Below are 13,662 nucleotides of genomic sequence, written 5' to 3'. Positions count from 1 at the left end.
ACAGAAAGAAAACTGATAACATATATCTGAAATAAGAGTATAATTGCAATTGGGAAATAGAGACTCATCTGGCAATGCTCTAGAGTTACTCTCCTCTCCTCTCAGAGTTTAAAGGTGAAACAGATATAAATTATGAGAATTTATTGATTTTGGAATTTATACTAAATTGTATACAAGTGGATCTCTCCCCTGCGTGAAATTCCTCCATGCAGATAATGAAAACAAATGTTGGCATTCGGTGCACACGTTTAGATGTTTTGCTACTAAAATTGTTGTGAATTCTTAAACGGTGGCACCACTGCATTATTGTGTTTCGGGCAAATCAACCACCATTACCTCAAAATTTGTTAGCTAGATACACAAAATGTATTGCTCCTAAGTCCACTGCAAATGTCCTTCAACAGCATAAAATGCATCAAGAGGAAGTCACAAAAGATGTTTACAAGCAAATCTTAAGAGGGTACAGTCTATTAAGTTGATAGGTAAATACTGTATTGACAGTAGCAGTTCTGTAAGATAAGCAATTTTAAACAAAAAACTCAACATAAATTTGGTCCAGCATTCAGTTTTATGAATGTAAACAGTGATCTTCACATGAAGTCCTCTTTAAATAATAACAAAATGTACACAGAAGGCAGCTGCACAGTAATTCCTTGGTGAACAATTCACAGATGTGTATGCTGAAGCTCAATATTCAGCAGCTTGCTGTACAAAGTTTTGTGAATTAACAAAATGAAGATCTTCTACTTGGTAAATACTTAGTATTTCTGGGAGTGAAAATAAATGTGACAATTTACTTACTCTGCTTGAATGCATGGTAAACGTTGAGCAGGGTCAGGTGATCTCCATCTATATGTGCGAACCGCATCTTGGCTTCGTCAGCTGCTTTCTTAGCTTCCGTTGGGCGAACAAAACACTGTGGGACTAAACAATGTTGGTATGGGCCCAACACAGACGCCCATATGGATGAGTCACTCATTCACAGACACAGGAACAAGGCCTAGCTAGGTCAGTTCAGAGAGCATTGGGCAGGGCATGATGGGACATGGTCACCAACTGCATCTTGGACTGTCTACTACCTTGGCTTGGTACCAAACATCAACACCTACTCACATCTGCAAGACAAGAGTGTTTCAGAAGCTACACAATTACCAAATTTTAGTGAAAAAGGCGGTGCATAGGGCAATACAGAACTATTATAAAGTATTAACTGAATGCCTTCTGCAAGCATTTTCCTAACCTACTGAAAATGTGATATGTAACTGCAAAACATTTAGTATTTGAAGTGCATGATGCTGTCAACAGATGACTTGAATCTCACCCTTGCATATAGGTTAAAAACCCAGGAAGAACAAAAGGAAGCAAGGGTGAAATTCTGCCCTGCCCAGCTGCTCTGAATCTGATTTAATCTATAGCACTGTACTGACACAGAGTTCAAGTCTGCTGTCTTGCTAAACATTACTTACAAAAACTTAAATCAGCCCATTAATGGTTTTGTATAAGCATTATACAGGAATCAGTATTATTAACGTAATACAAAACCACAAGTTACCTAAATAAACAAGTGACCAATGTTCAAGTCATAATGAACATGGAAGTAGTGTTGTCCATCTCCACCAAAGAGATACCCCAAAATAACCACAAATTACCAAACCATATTACTTTTTGTAGCTCAATTACACAAATACGTTAATCTCAAGATTTAAAATAAGCCTTCATTATCTCTTAGCCAATTATGAATTTCAAAATATTTTCTCTATCTGGATCCTTGGGGAATATGATTGTAAAATTGCTTCTCTACTATTGAAATTCGAAGACTTGGAAGAAAATTACTTTTTTGTGCACAGAATATTAAACCTAACTATGCTGAGCAATCTCAATATTCATCAACACCTTTCCTTCATTAAGCTTCCTCCCCTCCCCTGCTAGACATCTGCTTGAACAAAAGTGATTTATGGCCAGAATAAAATGTTAAAAATGGTTCAAAAAAAACCATGAAATTAAGCATCAAACCTGGAAAATTGTAATCAGAATTAATTGCTTGTGCTTGTATATTCTTCAGTTCAATAAAAAACATTTCAAAACTTCATCAGTACTTAGCATAGACCATTCAAATACAAAATTATTGTACTGGTTTTAATGGGCATCCAAAGTATATTCTTGGAATAGACAACTCTACAACGTATCCTCTTTAATAATCTGCTTTGTCTAACTGCAAGTCATGTTTTGACAATTTCATCCCTGCTATTACCTGACAACATTGCAGTGATGGAGAGAATCTCATTTGAACAGTTGTGTTCACAGCTGGCAATAACCATCTTGGCCAACTGTGGATCTAATGGGAATTCTGCCATCATGGACCCAAGTTCCGTTAGATCTCCATCATCATTCAGTGCAGCCAGATAATTCAAAAGCTCCAAGGCCCTCATCAGTGTCTCGGGAGCTGGAAAGTAATACATACAATTATTAAAAGGTAAAACAGTTGATGAAATAAAACAACTAAACAGATGTACTATTTAGTTTCCTTTGTTTATGTAAATATTTCCACAAGCACCTCTTAACGTAGTCTCATCTCTCTCCTAAATTCAATTGGGCAACTTGACACCATAAATTACACCATATGGTTTGTGTCAATCTGAACCTAAAACTATTCATGCTGACACAAGCCTTGCAGTATAACTGACCTGAAGTAAATAATATCCGTGCAGCAATTGGTTGCTGTGGCTTGACATTTTTTTTTTATTTTCAAAACCTTAAGAGCAAATAAACACATCAAGGATTAAATGGCACTGCAAAGAAAAAAAAAATGAAACATGTAAAAAACGATTAGGGAGCTGATACTTCACCACGAATACTCTCTGCCAGCAGGTAAAAGTGCAATATACACCATCAATCATTGCAGTTTTCTTGGCTAGGCAGCAGGTTCAATTTCATAAGAACATAAGAAATAGGAGCAGGAGTAGGCCACATGGCCCCTCAAGCCAGCTCTGCCATTCAATCAGATCATGGCTGAACGTCGACCTCAACTCCACTTTCCTGCCTGATACCCATATCCCTTGATTCCCCTAGAGTCCAAAAATCTATCGATCTCAGTCTTGAATATATTCAATGACCCAGCATCTAGAGTCCTCCGGGGTACAGAATTCCAAAGATTCACAACCCTCTACGTGAAGAAATGCCTCCTCATCTCAGTCTTAAATGGCCGACCCCATATCCTGTGACAATGCCCCCAGCCATGGGAAACAACTTCTAAGCATCTACCCTGTTAAGCCCCCTCATAATCTTATATGTTTCAATTAGATCACCTCTCATTCTTCTAAACTCAAGAGTAGAGGCCCATTCTACTCAACCTCGCCTCACAGGACAACCCTCTCATCCTAGGAATTAATCTAGTGAACCTTCGCTGCACCGCCTCTAAGACAAGTATATCCTTCCTTAGATAAGGAGACCAAAACTATACACAGTACTCCAGGGTGAGGTCTCACCAAAGCCCTGTACAATAGTAAGACTTCCTTACTCTTGTACTTCAATCCCCTTGCAATAAAGGCCAACATTTAATTTGCTTTCCTAATTGCTTGCTGTGCCTGCATGCTAACTTTTTGTGTTTCTTGTACAAGGACACACAAGTCTCTCTCAACACCAACATTTAATAGTTTCTCACCATTTAAAAAATATTCTCACCATTTAAAAAAGTGAATAACCTCACACTTCCCCGCATTATACTCCATCTGCCACCTTCTTGCTCACTCACGAAATCTGTCTACATCCCTTTGCAGACCCTTTGTGTCCTCCTCACAGCTTACTTTCCTACCTAGCTTTGTATTGTCAGCAAACTTGGATACATTACACTTGGTCCCTTTATCTAAGTCATTGATATAGATTCTAAATAGCTGAGGCCCAAGCACTGATCCTTGCGGCACCCCACTAGTTACAGCCTGCCAACCTGAAAATGACCCGTTTATCCCTACTCTCTGTTTTCTGTCTGTTAACCAATTCTCTATCCATGCCCCATGAGCTCTTATCTTGTGTAACAACCTTTTATGTGGCACCTTATCGAATACCTTTTGAAAATCCAAATATATTACATCCACTGGTTCCCCTTTATCTACCCTGCTAGTTACATCCTCAAAAAACTCTAACAGGTTTGTCAAAAACCATTTCCCTTTCATAAAACCGTGTTGACTCAGAAAATCACAATATGATTAGGCAAAGTACCCTGTTACCACTTCCTTAATAATGGATTCCAGCATTTTCCCGATGACTGACGTCAGGCTAAATAGCCTATAGTTCTGTTTTCTCCCTCCCTCCCTTCTTGAATAGCAGGGTCACATTTGCTACCTTCCAATTTGCTGGGACTGTTCTAGAATCTAGGGAATTTTGGACGATCAAAGCCAATGCATCCACTATCTCCGCAGCCACCTCTTTTAGAACCCTCGGATGTAGGCCATCAGGTCCTGGGGATTTATCAGCTTTTGGTCCCATTAGTTTCTCAAGTACTTTTTCTCTACTGATATTAATTACTTTAAGTTCCTCACTCTCATTAGACCCTTGGTTCCCCACTATTTCTGGTATGCTTTTTGTGTCTTCTGCTGTGAAGACAAATACCAAATATTTGTTTAACGCATCTGCCATTTCCTGATTTCCCATTATAATTTCTCCTGTCTCAGCCTCTAAGGGATCAACATTAATTTTTGCTACTCTCTTCCTTTTTACATACTTGTAGAAGCTCTTACAATCCATTTTTATATTTCTTGCCAGTTTACTTTCATATTCTACTTTCTCTCTTTATATCAATTTTTTGGTCGTCCTTTGCTGGTTTCTACAACTCTCCCAATCCTCAAGCTTACTACTCTTTTTGGCAACATTATAGGCCTCTTCTTTTAATTTAATACTATCCTTAACTTCCTTATTTAGCCACGGGTGGATCACTTTTCCCGTGGAGTTTTTATTTCTCAATGGAATGTATATTTGTTGAGAGTATTGAAATATTTCTTTAAATGTTTGCCATTGCTTTTCAACCGTCATACCCTTTAATTTGGTTTTCCAATCTACCTTAGCCAACTCGCCCCTCATACCTATGTAATCGGCTTTAAGTTTAAGACTCTAGTTTCTGACATTTCAGGTTAACAGTGGCAGGAATACTTAGAAAGGAGTCAGTCTCAAACTCAATATGACATTCTATCATATTATGATCACTCTTCCCCAGAGGATCTTTTACTGAGAGATTACTAATTAACCTTGTCGCATTACATAATACAAGATCTAAAATATCCAGTTGCCTGGTTGGTTCCATGATGTATTGCTCTAGGAGAACCAAAGGTGACATGAGGAAAAACAGAGTGGTTAGAATCTGGAATGCACTGCCCGAGGGGGTGGTAGAGGCAGATTCAATCATGGCCTTGAAAAGGGAACTGGATAAGTACTTGAAAGGGAAAAAATCTGCAGGGTTATGGGGAAAGGGCAGGGGAGTGGGACTAGCTGGATTGCTCTTGCATTGAGCCGGCGCAGACTCAATGGGCCGAACGGCCTCTTTCCGTGCTGTAACCTATGATTGTATGAAACCGTCTCAAATACATTCCATGAACTCGTCCTCCAAACTACCTTTACCAATTTGATTTGCCCAGTCTATATGAAGATTAAAGTTCCCCACGATTATTGCATTACCTTTGTTACAAGCTCCTATTATTTCATGACTACTACTCTGTCCAACAGTATAGCTACTATTAGGAGGCCTGTAAACTACTCCCATCAGTGTTTTCTGCCCCTTGTTATTTCTTATTTCCACCCATGCTGATTCTACTTCCTGATCTTCCGAGCCAAGATCCTTTCTCACCACTGTCCTTATGTCATCCTTAATTATTTGGGCGACAACCCCTCCCTTTCCATTCTGCCTGCCTTTTCTAAATGTCATGTACTCTGGAATATTTAGTTCCCAACCTTGGTCACTTTGCAACCATATCTCTGTAATGGCTATTAGATCAAACCCATGTATCTCTACTTATGCAACTAATTCATCTATCCTGTTACGAATGCTCCATGCATTCAGATAAAGAGCCTTTAATTTTGACTTTTCACCATTTTTTCCTGCTTTGACATTATTTGCTGATGCACTATTATTGGTAAACTCTCAGTCCCTTCCTGCCACACTCTGCTCATCTTTATCCAAATCATTACACTGCTCTGTTGCCTTGACTTTCCTCAGTAGATTTCTAAATTTCCCCTCACCTGACCCCTTCCCCCTACCCCCCTTTTTAGTTTTCAGAGGACACACACATTTTTGGAAACATTTTGCTCTGCACATAAAATATGCTATTATTACATCAGGGTTGGAAAATTTCACTGGCCAAGGATGTTACATTGAAGTTTTGTCAAACTGAAAAATAAACCAAACTGCCAGTTTCCAAATGAACACCACTGTTTCTCCATCAATCTTCAATTCTCCTTTCTAAGTATTCCTGCCACTGTTAACCTGAAATGTCAGCTTGGCTCAATGCTGGTACTCTCGCTTTGAGTTAAAAGGATGTGGGCTCATGCCCCACTCCAAGACTTCAGCACATTAACTAGGCTGTTACTTCAGTACAGCACTAAGTGAATCTTGCACGGTCTTTCAGATGAGACGTTAAATCAAAGCCCCAAATCCCTGCTCAGGTAGAAGTAAGTGATTCCATGGCACTATTGAAGAGGAATCTGTCTGCTGCTGGATGCCAGATCCAAAACTGGAGATCCTTCCTTATGAGGGGAATTTCATGGCCTCCAAGAGCTTTTCTCAGTCAACAGAGAATGACCAGAAATAGTCAATGTAACCTTTTCACAATATCTACAGTGGTTGCTTAGAGCAGACTAACTGACAGAAAGTAAAGCATACAAGCCCTATCCCTGGAACAAACCTGAGATAACCTTGTTTCTGCAAAGAGCTCCAATGACATGTTATATAGATATAATAGTGATCTTACAGCTAAAACAAGACGAATACAACTAGTTAATTCCAAAATTTGTAAAATGAATCTAAACTTAATGATTAGATAGATGGAGGATAATACTGTTTTAAATATATCTGAAAAATAAGAGTAGAGTAGGGGATACTTGAAAAGTTTGGCCAACTCCTCACCTGGTGGATCCATAAAGTCAAAATGTACCAAGTCATCAATGCCAAGTTTCTTCAGCTGAAGAACTACAGAACCCAGATTCGACCTCAAAATTTCAGGATACGTATTGTCCTGTTAATTTTAAAAAAGCACACAACTAAAAAAAATGCCAACAGAACAGAAGCCAGAAAATGGCTAATAATCTACATAGTCAATCTGAGAACAGAACAAACATTCGTTTTTCACATTTCTTACTTCCTCCTCAATTTAGGAGAGCATACAAGAGAACTACTAAACTATATTATGCAGACCAACTAACTAAAAACTTTGGCATTGCAAATGCATTGAATGTCAGCATCTGGCGTAGAAAATAACAGCCATTACCGGCTCAGGATATTATTAATATAGATTACCTGAGAGGGCTGCCTTCACAAGAGTATAACAGGGTTGTCATAGGAACACCACGAAGGACAATGTCCCTCAACAATGACATCATGGTGTCATAACCCTGCCCGATTTTTCCTTTGCCGACATTATATAAAAGCACCACCAACCCCGAACACAACCAACAGCAAATCTTTCCCCACATGGAAGCAATCAAGCATGAAAAGGGAAATGAAAGGGACTCAGGAGATGGACACATCAATTCAAAGAATAATGATGATGAATCCACAGACATCATCTGCTTTTTGGAACCTCAACCAGTTGGTAAACAATAAATACTCAGGTCATTCAACCTAGAATAGAAGTGGGAAAGCACAAATCACAGCTCAACTTTATCCTGTCCTTACCCAGCATCTGTACATATACACTTTCCAGCATAGCGTAATGTAAAATAATCAGAAGTGGGAATCGATAAAGCTGACTACTCTATACGGAAGTTACGCTCTGGGGATTGTCAGCTGGTGCTGTCTCAGGTGTAGCTATAAGGTGGCAGGATAATCCATTTCTAGGTCAAAGAGTTAAGAGTTTGAATATCCCTTCAGATGGAGAAACAAATCTGGTCCAACGATCTACCAGTAAAACTACTGGGCAGCCCCAGGCAAATACCTTTAGAATTCTCTAAATCTATACGCTGTCACAAGGAGGTAATGATTGTAAAAGGATATTAAACTTACCTGCATTTCAGTTTTGTAGGCCTTTTCAGTGTAAAGTCTAAAGCACTTTCCTGGTCTAGTACGACCAGCACGACCTGCTCTTTGCTGTGCAGATGCCTTACTGATAGCAGTCACCAACAACGATTCAACTCTGATACGTGGGTTATATACCTGTTAATCATAAAATGGTAGTTAACACAAGCTGCATTGTTGAACAATAAAACTCACTTCTTACTAGGCCGATCAGTTCAATGGACAATCTAATATTTTCATCTTTCATGGAGTCACAAGTGAGGCAAAACCACTATTTGGAATGGGGGGGGGGGGGGTAGGTTAATGCCGCTTGCTAGTGTTGCTCTGTAATACAAGGGTCAACTCAGCTCCTATTCAAGTATAAAATCTATATTCAAATTGTATCCGTTCTTTAACATGCAACATAAACAGAATACATGACAACAGGGTGAGGAAGATCATTCAGTACAACAGTGAAATAGACGTGCATTGGCAAATAACTCTGTAGCTGTCCTCATTTTCAGATAGTGTTGACTTGTTTATTCTGTTCTCAGACTGAGTATCTCCAATACTCCCCCCAACCCACTTATCTTATGTTCTAGTAAAAGCTCTGGAGGACAAAAATTTAAAAAGGAACCGGACACGCACAACAAATTTTAGCTTTAAGTGGCTTTTGGCTCAAATGATTGAGATAGATTCATTAAATGGTACAAGTACTGATGCAAACTGCTGGAACTCAGTGTGCCTGCCACATGAGTTTCAAAAAGGAAGATGACCATATAGTCAGCTTTAGGACATTAATTTGACTTTTATTTCAAGCTATAAGCTCTCTATAGTTCAAGTGGGTTAAATTGTCACTTGCTGACTGAGTATTTCCTTTTAGTGATGGGTATGCAGCTTGGGAGGGGGGGTGGTGGTGGTGGTGGATAGGACATCATATCACTTTTGTTTTAAATAACAAGGTCCAAAGCGGGTAAGATCCTGTGATAATAGCAAGAGCAAAGTCCAAAAAGTAAAACCATAATAGTCTATTGCTAAAAGGATGGGGTAACCCTGACCTGCCCTTTGGAGGAGGGTGGGGTGGGGGGGGGGGGTGGGGGGAGAAAGAGAGTGAACATAGAAACAATACTGCAAATCCCAACCACCTCATAACCAGGTTGTGATTTTCTTGGGGTCAGCGTAACATCTAGCTCTGGTTTGCTTTACACCTGGATCTGTTGCTCATTATTTGTAATACTCTAGGGAGTCTAGGCACTGGGGACCTTAACTGGCTGGGCATTTTTTTTTACAATAAATCTGGGTCCTGGTGATGTAAGTTAGTATTATGGCTAACTGTAGTTCTGTAAAAATACACTATTCAGTGACCCTTAATAGAAATGCTCAGGTGAAGACAGGTTCATTATTGGTAGTGATAGCATCTCTGGTCAAGTCACCCAACACTGTTTTTGACTGAAACGTAATGGCTCTTATAGCTTTACGTGGGATGGAGGATTGCCAACATCAATAGAGCCCTCACCCTAAGCCCGAGTAGTCTGCCTCCTTCAGCAGAAAGGAAAGGGTAGAGAAGAAAATTTAGCTCCATGGAACAGCCATCATTTAAAAATCTGGTGTTAAGACAAATGCAGGAGCTTCAATGGCAGGAATACCATGGAAACTTTGCCAAAATTCCAGAACAGCAGTAGATAAGGGCTGGCAAACATTTGCTAAAATGTGGAATTCTCTAGATTTGAATACTTGCCTTCTGTTTAGCAAAGCCAGGATCAATCACAAACACAACACCATCAATGGTAAGTGAAGTTTCAGCAATATTCGTAGACACGACAACCTAAACGTAGAAAAATAAAGAAATGTAGTGAAGAATTATAGCAATTTTTGAACGACAAGCCGCATTTAACAAAACTGCTAGCATCAGAATTGCAACAGAAAGCCCATCCTGCAGACTTTACATCTAAACCCTTTACTGTAATGTATTGAAAATGAAATGTAAACAGATCAAAACCCACCCAAAATGAAAATGCTCTACACTAGACATTTTCATTCATTTGACATTTTCATTATTTTATTTGCAACAATAAGCACATGGGATCATATTTACATATTAAGGACAACAAAAGCAAGTAAGAAATGCAAGAGGATTTTTTTTAATAAACGGCCAGTAAGTACGTGGAACAGATTATCTGGGTGGTAGAACAATGGGTTTCAAGAATGAAGTAGATAGTTTCTGGTCAACAAAATGAGATTCAGGATTATTAGAAATGCTCCATGGGAATACTATGGATAGGTGGACTAAATGGACCAAAGGTCTTCGCCTGGCTGAAACTGTTACTCTGGTCATTAAAGATCAAATTCTATATCTAGTATTTTCCATAGCCCAGGAACTTATTTGCTAACCTACTGCAACTATAGGACTGCAAATCAAATGGTTATTAAAAAATGGTTTTAATTGCTTCACTTGAGGTGTTCCTAATTTCAAACCACTATTCAGGGTGATTTAAAAAAAGTTGATATAGTTTCCTTTCATATTTCAATGCTTTTTTTTTTAAAGCTACACTTGTTGCCTTGCTTAGTACAAAATCAAGGGCAGCTATTTTCATTTTGAGCTTACATCGGATGGGCAGTAGGTGGAGTGATCACACCGCCTGCCTGATGTCACCGGTGGAAGGCCTGTGACTGGGCCTCATTTAAATAAAAATCAATGCACGGACAGGCATCTCTCTGGTTGGCAGGAGAACGTGGGAATGCGCAGAGTGTCTGGCACTGGGGCAGGACGATTTTTGTGGAGCCTAGAGAAGCATTCATGCTCCTCCTGGCCCACCAAAAATTGGTACTAAAGACCTTATTGTCATCCCACTGGACGAGGCATGTGCAGCGCAGTGGAAGCCCAAAATTGCATCAGAGTCCTAAATGCATCGCCGGATCCTAATTTAAATTTTTGCACGAGGCTTCTGCTTGATTCCAGCAGGAGCACTGGCGAAACCCACTCGAAAATCACAACAGGTGGGACTCGGACGGAATCTCAGCGTTGTTACATCCCTCCCTACATCTCCCCCCCCCCCCCCCCCCCCCCCATTTATGTCTCGCTACCACTCTGTTCACACTAATCAAACTGGGAAGTGGTGAGATGAAAATCGCCCTCAAGATTTTGAGACGAATCAGATCACTGTTTCAGACAGCTTGTTAAACACCCTTGTTTATATTAAATGGAAGTTTCCTGAGCTGGCATATGTTTAAAAAAGATGCTCCCACCTCATTGCCTGATTGCATTACCCTCCCCTAGATCACCCCCACCCACCCCGGCAATCATCAACCTTGGGCAACAAAGATTAAGCAATGGTTGAAGAAATATAAAGTCAAATTTAAAGGGTAAATTAAAGTAGAAGTTTGCTACCCATGCACAGTAGCTTTTGTTAGTTCTTCATTTTAAACTGCTGCAGCAAATATGCAGTCATATTGTCCTAAAAATTGGCATCATAGTGATCTTCCACAGCATCAAACCATGTTGCCGCAAAGGTCATTGCCCCAAATAAAAATATACTTACACAAGGTGCAGGACTATATCTTAACTGATGTCAGACTAAAAATGTTTTTATCTTTCAAGTGACAAAGAAAGTTACAGACCCAAGTTGAGGTTTGCAGAAGCAACCAGAACACGGCATTTTTACAAGCTATACATACCCTATGGCACCGGTTCTCTCAAACACAAAAGGTAGAACATACCACAATCATACATATCAATGCAAATTACAAATCCTACAGGTATTAAAAGGTTACAGCACCAGATATTACAATCTCTCAGCCCTAAAAAGATGGACATGTTGGGCCGAAGGGCCTGTTTCCATGTTGTAACTTCTATGATTCTATGATAATTTTGTGGTTCCACTACAAGCTAAAAGTCTGTGGAAAGCATGCCAACGCGTCTCAAACTCAGCATCTAAGTGTGCACAGCTGAATTCCAGAGGTGAGATTAGAGTGACTGTCCTTGACATCAAGGCAGCATTGGACAGAGTCTGGTGCCAAGGATCAGAGGAAAAACTCTCCAGTGGTGGGAGTCATACCTAACACAAAGGAAGATGGTAGTGATTGCTAGAGGCCAATCATCTCAGCCCCAGGACATCGCTTCAGGAGTTCCTCAGGGCAGCATCCTAGGCGCGACCATCTTCAGCTGCTTCATCAGTGACTTGCCTTCCATCATAAGGCCAGAAATGGGGCTGTTCGCTGATGATTACACAGTGTTCAGTTCCATTCGCAACCCCTCAGATAATGAAGCAGTCTGTGCCTGCATGCAGCAAGACCTGGACAACATCCAGGCTTGGGCTGATATAAGGCGCAAATGTTATTTGCCACCTAAGTGTCAGGCAATGATCATCTCCAACAAGAGAGAATCTAACCACCTCCCCATGACATTACCATTGCCAAATTGCCCACCAGCAACATCCTTGGGGGTCACCATCGACTAGATACTCAACTAGACCAGCCACATAAATACTGTGGCTACTAGAGCAGGTCAGAAGCTGGGTATTTTGCAGCAAATGACTCAACTCCTGACTCCCCAAAGTCTTGCCACCACCTACAAGGCACAAGTCAGGGGTGTGATGGAATACTCTCCACTTGCCTGGATGAGTGCAGCTGCAACAACTCAAGAAGCTCGACATCATTCAGGACAAAGCAGTCCACTTGATCGGCAGCCCACCGACCATCTTAAACATCCACTCCCTCCACCACCGGCACACCACAGCTGCAGTGTACACTATTCTACAGGATGCACTGCAGCAACTCTGAGGCTTCTTTGACAGCATTTCCCAAACCCACAACTTCTACCACCTAGAAGGACAAGGGCAGCATGTACTTGGGACCACCATCACCTCCAAGTCACACATCAACCCGACTTGGAAATATATCAATGTTACTTCACCGTTGCAGAGTCAAAATCCTGGAACTCCCTATCTAATAGCACTATGGGAGGACCTTCACCACACAGACTGGAGCAGTTCAAGGTGGTGGCTCACTACCACCTTCTCAAGGGCAACTAGGGATGGGCAACAATTGCTGGCCTTGCTAGTGATGCCCATATCCCGAGAATGAATTTAAAAAAAATTCCACTAACATTTGGTGACTGCCACACTTTCAAGCACTTGCATATATAGTCAACTTAGAATCCGTACCCCTCTTTAATCTATGAAAAGATAGTTGAAACTTAATATTAAACCATCCTTCCTTTTTAGCTTGCTGCAATTTTACCTGAATCATCGGCTCATCACTAGTGGACCCTCATTAGAATGGGGCATTCTGTGACGTTCTCAAGTACATTGGATATCTTTCTATGATTCACAGGCATGTCTGAATCAACATAGAAGCTGAAACACAACAGTACAGACATTTACAGTATATCTCCCTAATAAGCATTCAACAGGTTGTGACTATCCACCCACAGTTTTGCCACTGGTTATCATAACAAACCAGTTCTGATA

At 40.4% G+C, this 13,662-nt stretch overlaps 1 protein-coding gene across 4 annotated transcripts in view; it reads right to left on the bottom strand.

Moving 5' to 3' along the window:
- The window catches only part of dhx15 (DEAH (Asp-Glu-Ala-His) box helicase 15), a 131,272-nt gene that overhangs the window by 22,149 nt on the left and 95,461 nt on the right, over window positions 1-13,662 (bottom strand). For all 4 annotated transcript variants that reach the window (XM_067989180.1, XM_067989188.1, XM_067989196.1 and 1 more), the window contains exons 7-11: window positions 9,933-10,019; window positions 8,204-8,353; window positions 7,109-7,217; window positions 2,252-2,443; window positions 802-924 (exon numbers count right to left, since the gene is read on the bottom strand). In XM_067989180.1, coding sequence (XP_067845281.1) covers window positions 802-924; window positions 2,252-2,443; window positions 7,109-7,217; window positions 8,204-8,353; window positions 9,933-10,019 — 661 coding nt within the window. The remainder of the gene's footprint in view (window positions 1-801; window positions 925-2,251; window positions 2,444-7,108; window positions 7,218-8,203; window positions 8,354-9,932; window positions 10,020-13,662) is intronic.

Source organism: Heptranchias perlo, chromosome 1 (genome assembly GCF_035084215.1).
Source record: "Heptranchias perlo isolate sHepPer1 chromosome 1, sHepPer1.hap1, whole genome shotgun sequence".
Classification (NCBI taxonomy): domain Eukaryota; kingdom Metazoa; phylum Chordata; class Chondrichthyes; order Hexanchiformes; family Hexanchidae; genus Heptranchias; species Heptranchias perlo.
The sequence above is the reverse complement of the archived record's forward strand: the minus strand, read 5'-3'. Positions and strand labels throughout refer to the sequence as shown.